Genomic DNA, 19,643 nt, shown 5'->3' on the forward strand with positions numbered 1-19,643 from the left:
CCACCTTTAAATCTTTCCCCACTGACTGCCCCACATCTCTGGAATGCCCTTCCCCTCAATATCTGGCCAGGACCCTCTCTATCCACTTTTGAGACACACCTGCTGAACGCAGTATATGAGTAGCTGCGTGGCTGATACTTTACACCTCATACATCAAACTTGCCCCTTGCAGACGCACTTACCAGAATGCCCTCTTACTGTCTCTGTACGTTCTTCCTATTTACCAATTAGATTGTAAGCTTTTCGGGGCAGGGACTCCTCCTAAATGTCCCTTTTATGTCTGAAAGCACTTCTTCCCATGATGTATTATTTGTTATTTATATGATTATCATGTGTATTACTGCTGTGAAACGCTATGCACATTAACGGTGCTATATAAAAAAAGATATACATGTAAAATATGTATACGCCCCTACTTCCAGCCCCAATGCTAAATACATACAGCGAACTTGACACCTTACAGACATGCTTACCAGAACACCTTCCTACTCTCTCTGCACCTTCGTCCTACCACACAATCCCAGCAAGCTCTATCCCCAGAACCCACCACATCATATACAGTATATATTTGTGTCAAAACTGAGTGTGGCCAACTGTATACAACAAAAGACAAAAATATCTAATGTGACAAAATACACAGTTAAATACTTCAATGTTAGTATTCTCATGAGTAATGGTCATTTAGTTAAACCCTTTGGCCAAAGCGTTATAAGACTGCAGCCATGTCACGGCATGACCAGTATGCAGGTCCTAACACTACCTGTGAGGATTCTCATTGACCTCTGCTGGAGGGCGAATGCCTCAGTGGGCCTGTCCTGCACAGGTATACCCTTCCTACCAATTAGATTGAGAGCTTTTACCCCTCCCCCCCACGTGGGAGCCCCTTCCCTCCCCCCCCACGTGGGAGCCCCTTCCCTCCCCCCCCACGTGGGAGCCCCTTCCCTCCCCCCCACGTGGGAGCCCCTTCCCTCCAACCCCACGTGGGAGCCCCTTCCCTCCCCCCCACGTGGGAGCCCCTTCCCTCCCCCCCACGTGGGAGCCCCGCTTACTTCCGGGAATCCTTCTTGCGTAGGCGTGACGTCGGCCGGTCACATGACCCGCCGCCGCAGTTCCCGCCCCCCTCCTCAACCGAAGTGTGTCAGTGCGGCCCAAGATGGCGGCGCGAGAGGTCGGGTCAGCGGGAGACAGCCGGCACTGACTGTGTGTGAGGGAAGGGAGGAGCGCACCGGGACAGGGAGAGAGGCGGGAGGAGGGAGCGCACCGGGACAGGGAGAGAGGCGGGAGGAGGGAGCGCACCGGGACAGGGAGAGAGGCGGGAGGAAACGGAGAAGCGGCGGGAGGAGGAGGAGGGGAGCCCGGTGCGGGGGGGGCGCCCGGTTGGAGGAGGCGGGCCGCCGCCCGGGGCCATGTTCTCGGTGCTGTCCTACGGCAGGCTGGTGGCCAGAGCGGTCCTGGGCGGCCTGTCCCAGACCGATTCCCGGGACTACAGCCTGGTGACCGCCAGCTGCGGCTTCGGCAAGGACGCCCGGAAGGGGATCCTGAAGAAAGGCATGTGCTACGGGGACGACGCGTGCTTCATCGCCCGGCACCGGACGGCGGATGTGTTGGGTGAGTGTGGGGGGTGGGGATGTGTGTTTGGGAGGGAGAGGGGTGTGAGGACCTGGGTGGGGGTGGGGGGCTTTCCCCTTCCCATATGTGATCTAGGAGAAAGAAGCCCCCCATGATCTGTGGTGTAGAAGAGAATGCACCCCTTTCTGTGTGGCCATGGGGAGGTTGGCACCCCTTATCTGTGTGACCATTGGGTGGTTGGCACCCCCTCTCTGTGTGACCATGGGGTGGTTGGCACCCCCTCTCTGTGTGACCATGGGGAGGCTGGCACCCCCTCTCTGTGTGACCATGGGGAGGCTGGCACCCCCTCTCTGTGTGACCATGGGGAGGCTGGCACCCCCTCTCTGTGTGACCATGGGGAGGCTGGCACCCCCTCTCTGTGTGACCATGGGGAGGCTGGCACCCCCTCTCTGTGTGACCATGGGGAGGTTCGTACCCCCTCTCTGTGTGACCATGGGGAGGTTGGCACCCCCTCTCTGTGTGACCATGGGGAGGTTGGCACCCCCTCTCTGTGTGACCATGGGGAGGTTGGCACCCCCTCTCTGTGTGACCATGGGGAGGTTGGCACCCCCTCTCTGTGTGACCATGGGGAGGTTGGCACCCCCTCTCTGTGTGACCATGGGGAGGTTGGCACCCCCTCTCTGTGTGACCATGGGGAGGTTGGCACCCCCTCTCTGTGTGACCATGGGGAGGTTGGCACCCCCTCTCTGTGTGACCATGGGGAGGTTGGCACCCCCTCTCTGTGTGACCATGGGGTGGTTGGCACCCCCTCTCTGTGTGGCCATGGGGTGGTTGGCACCCCCTCTCTGTGTGACCATGGGGTGGTTGGCACCCCCTCTCTGTGTGACCATGGGGTGGTTGGCACCCCCTCTCTGTGTGACCATGGGGAGGTTGGCACCCCCTCTCTGTGTGGCCATTGGGTGGTTGGCACCCCCTCTGTGTGACCATGGGGAGGTTGGCACCCCCTCTCTGTGTGACCATGGGGAGGTTGGCACCCTCTCTCTGTGTGACCATGGGGAGGTTGGCACCCCTTCTGTGATTTTAGGTGTGAATAGGACCCCCATAATTTATGCTGTGAGTGGGTGAGCCCACCTGGATTTTGGGTGCACTTGTGTGGTATAGTATGTGGTAATAAGTGAGCTATAACATCACTGGGGGTGTTTTGCCCTTTAACATTAAGTCCATCACATTCTTAACCGAAAACTGGACCTGCACCGCTGATGTCCGTGCGGCCTGTGGTCCATGTTAACCCTTTCACTGCACTTGGGAACGGCCTGCTCTGGCAAAGTAAGGGTTAAGCATCTTAATCATATCTGTTCATCAATCTTAACACTAATGTATCCTATTTAGGGTCTTGTTATACAGCAGGGGCGCAGATATCAGATCTCGTTCGGTTTTGCAGCTTGTAGGTGTCAGTGTGACCTTCGGTATTTGCAGCTACCTGCTCCTTGCTGTCACTGCAATACACTCTCACCCCGTTGCTTTTCAGGTCCTGTTTTTAACACTTGTATCGGCCTAGTGATCTTTACGTCTGTGTCCTTTTTTTTTATTTGCTCATTTTACCATCATCGCATTACGTGCGTTCCCTCACCCCAAATCTCTCTGCGGTTACCTGATGCCATTGAATAGCGGAGAGGGGAATAGAAGCCGAAAGGGGAGCGCTAATGGGTCCCAACCTGGGCAAAGTCAGATCGACACATTCTATTTTGCTTTTAAAATAAATCCATCGGCTCCCATGTTGAGCGTCATAGACTGATCCACACCCTGCAGGTGTTTAATCCAGGGGGTGCTCAACTCCAGTTCTCAAGCCTCCCCAACAGGTCAGGTTTTCAGGATATCCCAGCTTCAGCACAGATGGCTCAGTCTTTGACTGAGCCTCTAATTGAGCCATCTGTGCTGAAGCTGGGATATCCTGAAACCTGCCCTGTTGGGGGGGATGGGCTTTAGAACTGGAGTTGAGCACCCCTGGCCTAATCTAACTTGGTCTGGAAAGACATGGGTTTAGATTTCACTATTGAGCTGCGAGGTGATAGAGGCTGTACTTCCGGATGCTGTACCAGCTGCTACCTGTGAGAGCCGGGCCTAGTGACTTTCACACATGCAGAGGACACAGTGCGAGTTTGTACATGGTGTCCTGACCCCTGCTTGGCAGAGTGTATGCTCTATCCCAGATTTACCTCTGGTATGAGCCAATCTGAGCAGGATTCACTTCTTTCAAAGTCACCGCACATATTCTGTTTTGTTTTAAGCGCTGTTGTGTTTTAAGCGCTGTTGATGTTGAATTTGCATTTAGTTGTGAAATTCTTTATCTTGGATCCTGGGTAAATGTTGCTGATTTCTAAGGTCCTTTCAAGTTCCGTTCATCCTGCCAGGTACCTCATTGGGTTGCTATCCTCTGGCAGTGAAAGTGTGTAAGTAAAACGCATCATGCCCTGCAAAAAAAAAAAACATTTGTGCCTGAGATGTAATATATCTCCCCCTCATCCCCCCCTCCCCCCCTTTTTGCATAGTGCTGACCATATATGCAGAACATAGGCCTAGATGCGTGAACGGGTGCTAAGCTGTCAATGGTAGTTAAGGCGTGATAAAACTTGGCACCCTTTTGTGGGCCTGGGCAATAGCATTGTGCATGTTCATTGTAACCTTTCCGCCAAAGAGCTTGCAATTTAATTTAAGTAACTGATGCACAGGGAGATGGAGGGGCATCCCTCCCAAAGTCACAAGGAGAGGACACTGGCTTACCGTTAGCTACTACTTCAGCACGGTATGTACAGCATATTGCTATTAAGATTATACAACAAACGAACATTAGTGGCTTCATCCCCAGATCATTTGCCAGTGTTCGTAACTTCTACGTAGCACAGCGGACACACCGCCACTGTGTGCCGGCTTTCCCAAGGTCACGCCAGGATTTAGCACCATACACCATAGATCGGAGATGCAGTAAATGTTTAGCCGTGTATTTACCTTGCGTTACCTTTCTCTTTAATTGTCTCGTAATGTTAGGTATGCCCTAAAGCCAAATGGCACACAGCACAGTAAGGAGCAACAGAAATGTACAGTATAAACTGCTTTTGTTATGGGATACTTCGGGGCGTGTGCTCAGGGAGAAGGCTGCAGCAGTAATTCCACAGTTGAAGTGATCCGTGCAGAACACTTTGCAGTTATATTTTAGGGATGAAAAAGAGGTAGTTTGTGCAGAGCTGTTGCAGTTCCACGTATGGGGGTAAGAAAATAAAGCCAGTTCAGGGTAATTGGCATCTTTATACCGATTGAATCACTTTTACTGGAACAATTTAACTTGCTTGTATCCTTGGGAAAAGGAACGTTTTCTTCGGTTCTGCGGAACTCTCGAATGTCCGATAACTGGTGGCACCATAATTACTGAACAAACAAAACACAAACCAATTGGCATTCTGATCACCAAGAAAACATTGGCGTGTCTTACAATCTTTAAAGTATTTGTTTGCCATGGAAATGTTAGGCTTAACCTTTACAGTGCCGTGGCTCTGGCACATCCGCGTCACGCAATCACATGATGCGACTGGTGCACGGATCAGCCGGAAACAAGTGGAGGCAGCTCAGTTGGGGTGCCCTCAGAAATTGAGCAGGTACACATGCTGTACCTTCCGGACCACAGCCCATGCTGTATCGGGTACCTCCTAAGGGTCCTGGGAAGGACTTATTTTAACTACAAGACTGCTGCTTCTGTTTGTTTGTTTTCCCCCTATACAGTGCTGACAGTGAACACATCACTGTACATAGAATTTAATGAGTCACAGGGAGCTGACGCCAGGGTTTGAACCCCATATGCAAATTTGGTGTCATTTGCATTCCGTGCCTTTACTCACTGAGCCACTCCTTCAGTCCCCCTCTCTCTCCTCCTCTCCCCCCTTTCTCCCCCTCCCTTCTCCCTCTCGTTCTTAATGGCATTTGTCTACTAGAATTGCACTTGACCTTGCTAGAATGATATGTATATTGCACAAGCTGCAGTGCCATTCAGCACCAAATAAATAGCCATGAGCAACGGTTTTGCTCTTGAAAGAAAACCTGGCTGCTATTTTTTAATCTTCTACTATTCAACAAAATGGAAATGCCTTTATGTACCTGAACTCGCGCTGGGTGCTCGACCCTGACAGGAAGTGCAGCTGCCGACATCAATGTACTTCCTGAAAGGGGAATGCATGCCAAACTCTGATACAGAAATAACGAATCTCTATTCTAAAATACCAACGTTTCGGTCTAGCAATTACACCTTCATCAGGGCAAAGTCCTAATTACTGCACTGAAACGTTGATATTTTAGAATAAAGATTTGTTATTTTTGTATCTGGCGTGCATTCCCCTTTAAAAAAAATGCTATATATTTTTTTGAGCATCTGCTTGTGTATATGGGGATTCAATTGAAACATACTATGCAAATAATCATGCAGGCGTTCTTTTCATGCATGCATTCATGCACACTAGGCTTGACAGCAGTTTATAGCCACTCGCAGTGTGTTCTAGAAGACAGGAACAATAAATAAAAATACCACTTGTGGTGAATTTGCATGTCTGACAGGTCTGCGACCCATTATCGCTTAGCAGAAAATACAGCCAGGGATTCTGGGTAAGGACATGCAGATGAGCACTTACAGTGAGTCTCTCTTTACTTGTCCATTTGTAACAAATATTACCCAGTTAGCAGTGGCTAAAATGCTCAACTCCTCTGCATTCCCTTCCAGAAGCTCAGGGGTTGTCATGCTGGCAATCATTTAACAGTCAGGATTGTACATTCAATCCCCAAGCCTGAAACACTAATCATCTTTCAGTACAATGCTGGAAATTCTGCATTCAATGTCTGAGGCGGGTGCAACATGTTCTATGAGCATGTTGGGAAACATCTAATGAAACTAAGATTGATGCTAGCTTTCAGTTAATACTGCATACTTTGCCCCTAAAGGAATGTGTACTTTACAACAACATTTAAACTGCTTTATAAAAGTTGTTTTCTAGGAGGGGTGCTTGGTTTTGACCATGAAATTCCGCTTGAACTCCTTGGCTTATTTAGGGAAAAGAACGCACTAGGGAAGGTTTTGTCATAACTATGTGATCTTGCACAGATGCTTCTGCTTGCTCCTGCAAAGCAGCGAAACAGATATGTGGCAGTCACCTAATGAAATGGAAAACCTTAAAGTATGGTGCCTCGTCTGCGGCTGTGAAGATGGGATCTCATTAAGTAGTGTCCATGCTTTCATCAAGATGAGGACATGGGTGTTAGGCTGTCACTGTAATCAGATCAGCTGCAAAGCTGATCTAACATCTACTCACTTTCCAAGGTCTCTATACAGTGTGATTATTATCTTTTATTTATATGGCACTGACCTATTCCGCAGCACAGTACAATGAGGGAGGTGAATAACATACAAAAGTACATGCAGATGTTGCAGCGGGGATACGCCGCGCCAGCAGCCGCCATTCTAAGTGCTGCCTGTGAAAAAGGGGCTGGGCTTTTGCACCTTCTGGCGCCATAACGCCTGCTGCAGCTGTGTTCCGACAGAGGTCCCAGTCCCAAGACGTTTACAATCTAAAACTGGGGTGGCCAACTCCAGTCCTCAAAGGCCACCAACAGGTCAGGTGTTCAAGATATCTCTGCTTCAGCACAGGTGGCTCAGTCAAAGGCTGCGCCACCTGTGCTGAAGCTGGGATATCCTGAAAACCTGATCAGTCCTCAAGGGCCACCAACAGGAATTGAGCACCCCTGCCCTAAAATAAGTGATGCCTGGTTTGGGTAGCATTGAGCAGTCTATAACTAGGATGGTTTTATGAATTGTAAATAAAAATCTCCTGCTTCATTAATATCCTCTGACCCCACCGTGCCTGTAACATAGTGCTTTGCACAGGGACTAAATGTACCACTGTGTGTTCTTAGGCAGGGCTGTTGGTTTTTTTTTGTATGGAACAATAGCATACGGGGCAAAGATGAGTCACTTCACTTAGTGGAGGAAAGTATTTTGGGCAATGGATTCTTCATTTTCCACAATTAAGGCAAAAAAGTTCAGTGACTCATGTACAAGATTTGGATTCTTTGACTCAGTCCGACCATAAAAGGGATTTTGCGTGTTTGCAGGCTGATTTTGTTTCAGTTTAGCAGGAACATTTGATTTTCTCCTAATATAGATGCTTTATTAAATTGGTACTCCTATGTTAATACTCACATCTGTTACATTCTATCAATCCCATATGGTCCTACACATTCCAGATCCTTCTATTTAGCCTTTTCTTCTCCCCTTTAATAGTTTTAGGGCATAATTACCCCTACAAAACAATGGCCAACCTCTGGGTTTTCTGTTTGTGCGTGCGTTCAATTCCGCGGGACTTTTTTTTTTGTTGCTGTTGCATTTAAGTTTGCGTGCCTTTTATAGTCACACTAATCAATGATTTCCCGTGACATGAATGTGCTGTGCGCCGCCATTACTTGGCTAAACGTTTCATGTTTCCAGGACTCCCCTAATTGTTCTGCTGCGTCACTGCACATGCCAGTGATTTTCAACCTTTTTTTGTTTATGGAACCCTAAGTAACGTTTTGAGAACCCTCAACCCTCTCTAATAGCGCGTCTGAGATCAGATGCATCGTAAGGAACCCCGACCCTCTCTAATAGCGCGTCTGAGATCAGATGCATCGTAAGGAACCCCAACCCTCTCTAATAGCGCGTCTGTGATCTGATGCATTGTAAGGAACCCCAACCCTCTCTAATAGTGCGTCTGAGATCAGATGCATCGTAAGGAACCCCAACCCTCTCTAATAGCGCGTCTGTGATCTGATGCATTGTAAAGTCTTCTGTATTTGATACATTTTCAAATGACCAGAAAATTACAGCGAACCCTTTAAGGATGCCCAGGGAACCCTGGTTGAAAAACACTGACACATGCATTTGATACATCCAACTGTGTGAGACATTTTATTTTCTTGGGCTCTGTTTAAAAAAATAAAAAAAATCTGTTATGCCTGGGGGGGTGGGGCTGTATTATAATATGAATGCCCTGGGGAGTAAGGCTGTATTATAATATGAATGCCCTGGGGGAGTAAGGCTGTATTATAATATGAATGCCCTGGGGGGGTGGGGCTGTATTATAATATGAATGCCCTGGGGAGTAAGGCTGTATTATAATATGAATGCCCTGGGGGAGTAAGGCTGTATTATAATATGAATGCCCTGGGGGGGTGGGGCTGTATTATAATATGAATGCCCTGGGGGGGGGGGGTAGGGCTGTATTATGATATGAATGCCCTGGGGGGTGGGGAGGGGGGGGTAGGGCTGTGTTATAATATGAATGCCCTGGGGGGGGTGGGGCTGTATTATAATATGAATGCCCCTGGGGGGTGGGGCTGTATTCTAATATGAATGTCCTGGGGGGGGGGGGGGGTGTTTTGGGCTGTATTCTAATATGAAGCCCTGCGTGTACTTTAGAGCGGATTGCTGCTTTGAAGAACCAGGGTAGAGTAAATAATCTCCTTATTGCGTTGCAATCTGTGCCCCCTATTGCTGCTGAACATGGGGGTCGGTGGTGGGGAAGCACAACATATAATGAAGGTCGTACCAACTCCCCGACATGCGCCTCCTGCTTCTCCCACATAGGTTTTTTTGGGGGGAGAAAATCATCCCGTTCTATTTTCATGTATAGAGCTGTAGACCCCGGCACTCGTGGGGAATTTTGTTTGGTTTGCCGCAATGGTATACATATACCACACGTGCCATACCGGTGCTGGTCTCCTGCTATATACAAGTATCTGGCGCCCATCAGATTTTCATGCACCCAGGTCTTGTTTGAACGATCTTTTTTGTTCTATTCCAGTGGTGGCCAACTCCAGTCCTCAAAGGCGCCACCAACAGGTCAGTATATCCCTGCTTCAGCACAGGTGGTTGACTGAGCCACCTGTGCTGAAGCAGGGATAGTGTTGAAACCTGACATGTTGATGGCCCGTGAGGATTAGAGATGGCCGCTCCTGTTCTATCCCATTGTGTTGACAGCGGCACCGTGTACGTTCCGAGCCGTGCCAGCTTTAGCACTATTGGAGCACCGGTGCAAGGCAAGTAGCATAAATAGAGCCGAGATTACATAGGAAATAATGCACACGTGAATACTAGTATTGATATTTTATCTCCTGGATTCCGTTATCCTGTTACAACCACGAGACCTCCCCATAGTAACAGTGTCATTCAGACCGTGTTCCCGTAATCGATGAATTAGGCCACAGCGTGTTGAGCTTTCATACAGTTGTGGACTCCAAGCACTTGAGGTGGTGAAAGAACACACCCATGTGACTGGTTTTCTGTCCCGAACTGAAGCAGTGTTGTATGAGGCTGTCAGATCTGGTTTGTGCTGAAGGTCATAGCTGTGGCGTGCTATGCATGCTGAAAAAGCAAAGGGCTTTTCTCCTCATATCTACTTGTAACGTTATTTTCTGTCTTCATGCTGAAAATAAGATTAAAATCTGCCCCATGCTTTTTTTGAATGCATCTATTTCAGGGGCTGGCAACTCCAGTCCTCATGGGCCACCAACAGGTCAGGGTTTCAGGATATTCCTGCTTGAGCACAGGTGGCTCAGTTAACGACTGCACCACTGAGCACCCTGTGCTGAAGCAGAGTTATCCTGAAAACCTGACCTGTTGGTGGCCCTTGAGGACTGGAGTTGTCCCACTGCCTGATCTACTTGTTGGTCGTTACAGCAAAATGTGTCTTAATCCTTTAAACCAGGTATGCCGAGGCTCGGGATTCCCTCCTCATCGTTGTCTTCATTCTGTGTGGCTTTGTTTTAAGGTTTCTCTTTTCTTGTACCTTATACACGACTGCAAGAACTGATCATTCAGATACTGAAAGTGTAGCTCACTGTCCATATAACTGCCTTCTTAACCGGTGAGCAGAGTCTGAATGCCACTTCTACTTCTCCTTGTGACCTTGGGCAAAGTCACTATCTCCCCTGTGCCTCGCGCCAAAATTAGATTGTATGCTCTTGGGGCAGTGACTCAGTGTGCCTGCAAAACTCTCCGTTCAGTGCTGCATAAATTGTTGGCACTATATAAGAAAACATATTATTGTACTCCCGAGTCTGTCAAGGCCGCTGAGTTTGGTAACTGGTTTGAGATGGAGGTTTTATATCAGACCAGAGAATCTGTTTCCACAGTTTCCGTGTTTTGGATCAAAACAATTCTGAATTAGAATGTCCGCTGCCCAGTGGGACTTTGTGCCGGTTAGTAAGATGGTTTTCTAAACATCAGATAAGCACATAGAGGAAGTATGAAAACTAGGAGACACGAGTGGGCAGGATTTGAAGATTTTGTTCAACGCATCAAGTGACTAAAGATCCTACTGCCAGAAATGAAAGTTTTAACGCCAACCTTGTTTTTTGGAATTTGTCTCGCTTTTTTCCAGTACGCAAACTCTGGCCTTTTCGACATGCTTTCAGTGATCTTGTGTTATGACGCGTACAAAAACTTCTCTATAATAGGACTACACAATTATGGTTGTTTCTGTGGCGTTGGCATGGCAGGCGTTCCTAAGGACGCCATTGATCAGTGCTGTTATTTGCATGCCTGCTGCTATAACTATACAAGAGAGCACTTACATTGTGGTGACGGCATCGAATGGAATTTGTATTCCCACCAATGCCATAAGCGCCACATTTTGTGCACGGGGAAAAGCGTCTGCAGTCGCATGTCTTGTGAATGTGATAAAACATTTGCGGAATGCCTCACTAGCAACACGCCACAGCCGCAATACAACACGTACGATAGAAAGAAGAACTGTCTGGAAGAAGTGAACACCTGCCCCAAACTGTTCGCCAGCAGAGCGATAATCGAAGGATGGATAAGTGTATGGAAAGGCTTAAATGATTCATTAGAAGTATTGTGCAGTTTGTTGTATAATGGGATTTTCTCGTTTCGTGCTGTGGGAGGGGGTGGGGGTGACGAACATTTTGTTCATTGAAATGGGTACCACTGAAGTTCATCATTTCAGGATATCCCAGCTTCAGCATCTTAAGACATACAAACACACTTTAATAGATGCAGCTTGTCATACAGGACCTGCTAAATAAGTACAGTTGGACAAGTGATTTTTTTTCTTTTTAACACATTTTAATAAATCGTGCCTCTTACATCCCCCCCCCCAGTAAAGAGTTTTGTTGTAATGTTTGACTCCTCACAGAGATTAATTTTATTGAACTCCTTTAAGGTTTTATGCAGATTCTCAACTTTAAATTTGTGAGAACATTAAAAAAAAAAAATAAGAAAAATTGCTGCTTACAAAATATACTGGCAAAACGTCTTTTAATCTGAGCTTATCATGCGTGCAAACATCCATTTGCCATAAATATTCCCTCCGGAAAGTCAAATGCATGAAGTTGTTTTTGATATATTTAAAACGAGAAATGTTGTTTCACGATTGTTTTTATACTAGCAGAAAATGATCTGTAACCACGTGTATGTTCTGCTGGCAACCATTCCCTGTTCTGTATGTATAAATCACTGTAGTGCTTGTACTAAACCTGCTTACAAGGGTGCTGTTTTGTGTTTGCAGGGAAATTCAGCTGGCGGTATTACCTTGTATAATTTGGATCACCCAGCATCACAATAATTTATTTGAAAACCTCCCAGAAAACGACAGGATTTCTATATGAGGAGGACAATCTGACAACTCCCTCACCAATCTACCTCGTCGGTCTCTATGATCCAGTATTTACAGTAACCCTGGAGTTGTCTTAAAAAAAAAAGAAAGTGGCCTTTCCCTATAGTCACCTGCCAATTTATCTTCACAGAGAGAGACTAGCGTTTTCCTTGCATACAAATATCAGAAAATGCGGCTTTTTTTCATCCAGTGTAAACTGTATAGCAATCTTTTAGTAACCCAAGAACAAACCATTTTTAATTGTTGCTTTCGCCTCTGCTGTCGCTTATAATATAATAAAAATCTATATGGAATATCTGACCTATCTACAGGTGCGCCAATAAGTTCAGTTTGAATGGGGCTGCCAGGGACCCCTGCTGCTGATCTGATGGGCCATTAGTCTGTCTGCAGAATGTAACTGAAATGTTGCAGCATGTACCCACCATGTACCTGGGTCTTGGTGGGGATTGCCCCAGGTTTGTTTTAGAATACTCGTCGGCTCTGCAGTATATCTCCGCTCATATCGATTCACTGCTGGATGAAGGCCTCCCCAATACTCCCCAACGCCCATGATCTCCCCTACCCTCACCACTTCCTAAACATTGTTAAAGTTCTGATCTCGCCCACCTCCCTGTTCCAATCCCGTACACTATCCCCACTGTCAGGCCCATCGCTATGCCACCGACAAGACTAAATCCACAGACCTGGCCCCTGACCACCAACTAGGCAAGCTCTCAATGCACCTAACCCATAGCCTGACCATAATGTTCCCACCCCTGCCCACCAACCTAGCTCTCAATGCACCTAACCCATAGCCTGACCATAATGTTCCCACCCCTGCCCACCAACCAAGCTCTCAATGCACCTAACCCATAGCCTGACCATAATGTTCCCACCCCTGCCCACCAACCAAGCTCTCAATGCACCTAACCCATAGCCTGACCATAATGTTCCCACCCCTGCCCACCAACCAAGCTTTCAATGCACCTAACCCATAGCCTGACCATAATGTTCCCACCCCTGCCCACCAACCAAGCTCTCAATGCACCTAACCCATAGCCTGACCATAATGTTCCCACCCCTGCCCACCAACCAAGCTCTCAATGCACCTAACACATAGCCTGACCATAATGTTCCCACCCCTGCCCACCAACCAAGCTCTCAATGCACCTAACCCATAGCCTGACCATAATGTTCCCACCCCTGCCCACCAACCAAGCTCTCAATGCACCTAACCCATAGCCTGACCATAATGTTCCCACCCCTGCCCACCAACCAAGCTCTCAATGCACCTAACCCATAGCCTGACCATAATGTTCCCACCCCTGCCCACCAACCAAGCTCTCAATGCACCTAAGGCCCGGGCCATGGCGCCTTCGTCTGCACGTAGGCGAGCGTAGGCTGTAGGAAACCAGGTGCTTTCCCTGGCCATGGTCAACGGGCCGTGGGGGGCGTGCTCTGGGGGCGTCAAGGAGCTAGTTTGCCCTCATTGGGTGAACCGCTCACATTACCGGCCTGTTGCGCCAAGAAATCAATTTGAACTGATTTCTTGCCCGCACGCCGCATGGGCGTGAACACACGCCTCTGCACGGTCTGCGGTACCATGGCCCCAGCCTTAGCCATAACCTGACCATAATGTTTCCACCCCTGTCCACCAACTAGGCAATGTACTTCACCCCATAGCCCGACAATAATGTTCCCACCACAGACATCTTAATGACGACGCTATGCCCATCACATGAAATGTTCCATATATAACCCTACCATTGCTTTACTAACTAACGTACAGCGCCATGGATAAGGACGCTATATAAATGTTATAAATAAATAAAATGCCATAAGGCGCCTGGTGTTGGAAGACCCTTATCGCCCATTCACTTGAATGGGTTCAAATGTTTTTCTGGCGCCAAAAGGTCTTATTGCATAGTAAATATAGGCCTACAGCTATCCCCTTTGCTGCTGTCCTGTGCAGCTTGACGCTAAAGGAATAAACGGGCATTCAATCATTTATCTGCTCTAGTTCCATAATCTTGCAGTCATATTAACAACTGGGAGTTCCACATGGCACAGAATGCTGCAGAACATATTGGGGTTTATGCCTTCTCTCGCCTCCGCCCAGTCCCCCCCCTCATACTCCCCTCCTCTCCCTCCCCCCCCCCCCACCACCAACAACTTTGTTCAGGTAAAAACCTTGTTTTCACAAACGGGTCCATTATACGGTCTCATTTGGATTGGGGAGGGGGGAGTAAAGATTTCATCCTATCGAGGTCTGCAATGTCTTGCAGCGTATAAGATGGTCCCAGTAAGGCCTCGGCCATGGTCAGCGCTGAGGCGCGCTTGCACTTACCTGTGAGCCCCTACAGCCGCAATGAGAGCGGCTTTAGTAGGGGCTCGCCTACGCTTCCGCAAGCGCGCGGAAGCGCAGGTCTTAGGTAATTTTTAAATTCAAGTGCTTTCCGGAGCGCAGGGCCAGTCACGTGAGCGGTTCGCCCAATGAGGGCGAACCAGCTCCGTGACGTCACTGGCCCGCCCCTGATGGCGCGCTGTCTAAGGCCAGGGAAAGCACCCGCTTTCCTTGAGCCTCGGCACGCCAGCGAGTAGCTTGGCCGAGGCCTAAGAGTTGAGAGGAGTTTGCCTGACTAGCTCCACAGTTACTGTGAATCTGTTGGTAATCAGCAGACCAATGTCTTGCTCCGAGCAGTTCTTTATAACTCCCATAGGCTGCATGGTGCAAAGTTGAGTAGTACGTTCCATTCTCGGCACAATCTCTGTTCCAGTCGCCAGCTAGTTTGTCACTGACAGCCTTTCAAGGAATACTGGCACCTTATTCTCTTCACCGGAGAGACGTGCAGACGGCTTTTTGTATTTAAAGTACGCAAAGTGGCCTTTTCAGAACCATTTAACACCGCAGTAGAAATGTTGGCTTTATTGATTTTAGGAGTAGTTGTTTGAAACCCCCACTGCTTATCTGCCAGTGACGGGCAGAGCGTGCGAGCAGGCTTGTGCTTGCAGTTTTGTGGATTGGAACCGTTAGTTCCCATAAATAGTGTCACTATTGTAGCATGTAATTGCTCTTTATTAGCTCGGTATTTTCTTCTTCACGCTAGTAATTGTGTTTCCCAGAAGCACACCGCAGAAACGAAAAGCTGCTCAAGTTCAAGCAATTATCAGCAGGCATAGATGTCGCTGCTCAATGTTATCTATTAAGTGCTGCTGTACAACCCCCTCCAGAAGCCTATATGATCTTACCGCCCATAATGTTAATTTAAAAATTAAATAATCTCTAGCTTCTGAGGTTACCGTAGCGCTGGGCTCTGCAGAGAGCTCCATTTTAATCTCCCGGACATGTACAATTGTAACCGCTTGCAACATCAGATTATTAAAAAGAAACTGCATTGGGAAGGGCAAGAAGAGACCTTTTTATTTTATTTTTTTAAAGGAAGTTACACGGAAATGTATGAAAACGCGACCTGTTTTAAACCATGTATACACTACAAAGGGAGCGCTAAGGTGCATGGCTTTTGGAATTGCATAATATATATAGAGAGTAAGATGTTAGGGAATTGAGGGACAATAAGAAGAAAGTAACATCTGAACACGGAAGTGAATCCATTACATTCGTGTAAAAACTAATCTATAGACCAGTGCTGGCCAGCGCCAGTCCTCAAGGGTCACCAACAGGCAAGGTTTTCTGGATATCCCTGCTTCAGCACAGGTGGCTCAGTGACTGCACCGCTTGTAGTGAAGCAGGGAAGTCGAGAAAACCTGGCATGTTGGTGGCCCTTGAGGACTGGAGTTGGGCACCCCTGATATAGAGAGATGTAATCTGCTAGGGATCTACCTTGAGGACGGAATCGCACACCCCTGCACCCTACCCGCGACTTGCAGATTTACACATTTAAGACGGGTAAATACAGGGATATAGTTGCAGGCGCAGCAGGGGCTTCTGTCCTAATCTCCAAGTCTCTGCCGATTGCACTTGGGCATGTCTCCGAGTCCTTGTCCTCACTCGCATTAGCAAGCCTCCACTTTCTGTACGTTTGTGCTGTTACTATGGTGGGATATAAGGCACCCTCGGAAGAAGCCCCCTTTTCTGTGTAAGCAGTGCTCCCAGTTCTGTAGTCTGACCAAGTCTGGGTGAGTTCGCACCTTTCTTTGTTTCTTCCTGGAACTGGAGGCAAAAACCCTGCATTGTGCAATATTTCTAGTAATCTGTGCTGGTCTCGTCAGGTTCTGGGAACATTACATGGGTTTACCCCAAACAGAGATGCCACTCCGTTTCCCTTGCTTTGTACAGGACGTTGCACGCATCTCATCCTCGCCATGCTCGCGTGCTCCTCATTACTTGTAATACCCCCCTCCTTTACTAAAGCCCAAATCCCACATAACAATGTTTTATTTGCAATCACATCACTGAAGCTTGCAACGCTCTTTATTTGATGCTTGCCTAATGGTTTGCTATGTTTAGGTCTGACACCGTAGGTATAAAAGATCCCCCAAACTTCAATGCAAATGACCATACATACTGCTTTTCCTGCTGTGGGTGGAGCTGCTAGATTTAGTTGGAGAGCCAGATAAGGGAAATAAGTTGTTGAAACCAAAATATTTGAATGTAAGTGATCTGTTACCGGATAAATGTACATTTGTCACAATGTGCTGTATATAATTGGTAGACTAATTTGGAAGCAGGGAGTTGAGCATTGCACCCTAAAGCAGGGGTTCTCCCATCTCCCTCCCCTCCCACCCCCTCAAACAGGTCAGGTTAAGGATATCACTACTTCAGCACAGGTGGTTCAATCAGTGCTGAAGCAAGGGCTGATTGAGCCACCTGTGCGAACCTGACCGATTGGAAGGGATCTTGAGGGCTGGGGTTGAGAACCTGTTCCGTGTGTCACACCGTGCAGGCTCTGATAAAGCAACTGCATAATTGGAGCAGGACCATGTGTAGTTTTTCACCGCTTCAGTACAAATATGTGTTTGGATTTGATTCTCCTGTCCTACAGATGCCTCTACCTGCTGGCAGCCTGTAATGTGAACTAATCTTTAACTTAACTCTTGGCACCAAGATGTATTTCACCTTGTGAAGGTTGTTTGATGTTCATGTAGCTTCGTCTCCTACCTATCGTGGTTCTAACGTTGCACAGATCATAAGAAAAACTAAATATTAACGTTCGTTATAAATTAATGTTGGCAGCCTGGTTTAATTGTTAACCCCATCACCGCTGGAGGCAGATGCTATACTTTGCTGGTAAGTGAAGCAGTTGCCACAAATTTGAGAGATTACAACTTTTTGCGGAGAAATGACTGCTACAGATTTTTATTTTATTTATAAAAGGTGTTACCAGGCAGTAATACATTGAGTTACCTCTCGTTTTCAAGTATGTCCTGGCACAGAGTTATGATGACAAATAATACATGGTTACAAATACATAGTTACATAACTGAGCCGGGAATACATTATATACAAGACATAGCATGCACAGTTAGAGATAATACAGGCAGTCCTCGGTTATCCGACACAATGCGTTACTCAAAAGGGCGTTGGATAGCGAAACGTTGTAAAGCGAAACACCTTTTCCCATAGGAACACTGTTTAAATGAAAGATTCCGTTCCTGAAGGCATTTTTAACACTAAAATACACCATATATTTTACGCAGGCAATAAGATATGCAGCACACACATACATTATATAGTGTATATACTGTATTATATATAGTATAACAAAATATATAATATATTATATAATATATATTATATACACATAAACAACTTTGCAAAGCGTCGTAAGAGCGTTGGATAAGCCGTTTTGGCGTTGTAAAAATGAACAAAGGTATGCATTGCATAGCGTTGGATAAGCCATTCGTTGTAAAACGAAGCGTTGTAAAACGAGGACTGTCTGTATATATTATAGGCGTATGTAACCGTTACAGACCACATTAAAATGAGAGCTTTAGTTTTGAAAGAATTTAAACTGGCGGTTTAAAGCATGCTTCCCTATTCCAGAGCTCTGGAGTTTAATTAAGCAGAATAACATGATCAATAGTATCAAAAGCCTTTGCAAAATCTAGGAGTATTGCACCAGTGAGTTTGGACACAAACCCTTGGGTCACAGACTGAGTCAAATAAACTTACTTGTGACTGTTTTTCACAGGCTTTGTTTTCGCACACTATATGTATCTGAAAGTCTCCAATGAGTCAGATGTTTTCATATTGTAATTTTGTTCCCTGTTTGGCCTCGGGTGAGGGCGTTAACTGTTCTGCTTTGTACTCCGTAATTTCGGTGTCCCTATAGCACGGCATATATTTGTACTGTCCTGATTTTGCCGTCCTGCTGAGGTGACACGTGACCAGCCAGGGGGCTGTTCGAAGAGTATGGCTGCGCTTATAGCGCCGGCGACAGCGCCACAACGGTGACATCACGCTGCGGTCGCTGGAAAAATCATATTGACTTGTCTTCCAGCGATCGCGACCAAGCCGTCGCTCTGTTGCGTTGTCGCGTCGCTTCTACTATAAGCGCACGCGACGGCGGAAATACATTTGTTTTGCCGCGACGTCGCCGGCACGATAAGCGCGGCCTTAGCCTTATAGTGGATTACAGACACTGCTGTTTAGAAATCTAACCCGCTTTAGAGATGTTGTCAGGGGCGGGAAACTCCAGTCCTTAAGGGCCACCAACAGGTCAGGTTTTCAGGATATCCTGCTGTCAATTATACTTCTATCCCTGCTTCAGCACAGGTGGTGCAGTCATTGATGGAGCCACCTGTGCTAAAGCAGGGATATCCTTAAAACCTGACTTGTTGAGGGGGTCTTGAAGACGGGAGTTAAGTAATTAAAAAAAAAAATTTGATCCGTTTATGTGAAATGACAAAAAAAAAAAATTCTTCCTTAAGGCTGCGGCCACGCTGCTGCTGACCGTGCGGTGCTTGGCGAGGTTACTTCCTGCAATTTAAATTTTGACGTCCCCGCTCACACGGTGTCCGCGCTCGTGCGTGGGCACACATGCTCACCCACGCTTGCCGCTTACATAAACAAAAAAGTGACTTTGAACCGCGCTCAGCTTGCCTGCAACGCCCCCTCGCGCGCGTGAAATGGCTAGGACAACCAGCACTCGTGCTTGGAGAGTTGGTAACGTCACCGCTCTGAAGCATGAGCGCGGTCAGCACCAGCGGGGACGCAGCCTAATGCTGCAGACAAAGCAATATCCTACATGTGGTTTTGTATTGTTTTTTTTAAATAAATCAGTTCTGTACTATGAGAAAATACTTTTAGCAGTAAAAAAAAAATTTGAAAGCACATTTTTAATATATTATAATGTTACAAGCATTTTTTGTTTCTATAGCAACCATTTACAAAGTCACACCCCCTTCCTCTTCTGAAACAGACTCTGG

General features: G+C 47.1%; 1 protein-coding gene across 1 annotated transcript in view; it reads left to right on the forward strand.

The window, feature by feature from the left end:
• The first annotated feature begins 1,136 nt into the window (after positions 1–1,136).
• The window catches only part of PPTC7 (protein phosphatase targeting COQ7), a 32,204-nt gene continuing 13,697 nt past the window's right edge, over positions 1,137–19,643 (forward strand). Inside the window, exon 1 of the mRNA XM_075568190.1 lies at positions 1,137–1,608. Coding sequence (XP_075424305.1) covers positions 1,407–1,608 — 202 coding nt within the window. The 5' untranslated portion in view covers positions 1,137–1,406. The remainder of the gene's footprint in view (positions 1,609–19,643) is intronic.

This window comes from Ascaphus truei, chromosome 13, assembly GCF_040206685.1.
Source record: "Ascaphus truei isolate aAscTru1 chromosome 13, aAscTru1.hap1, whole genome shotgun sequence".
Taxonomy (NCBI): domain Eukaryota; kingdom Metazoa; phylum Chordata; class Amphibia; order Anura; family Ascaphidae; genus Ascaphus; species Ascaphus truei.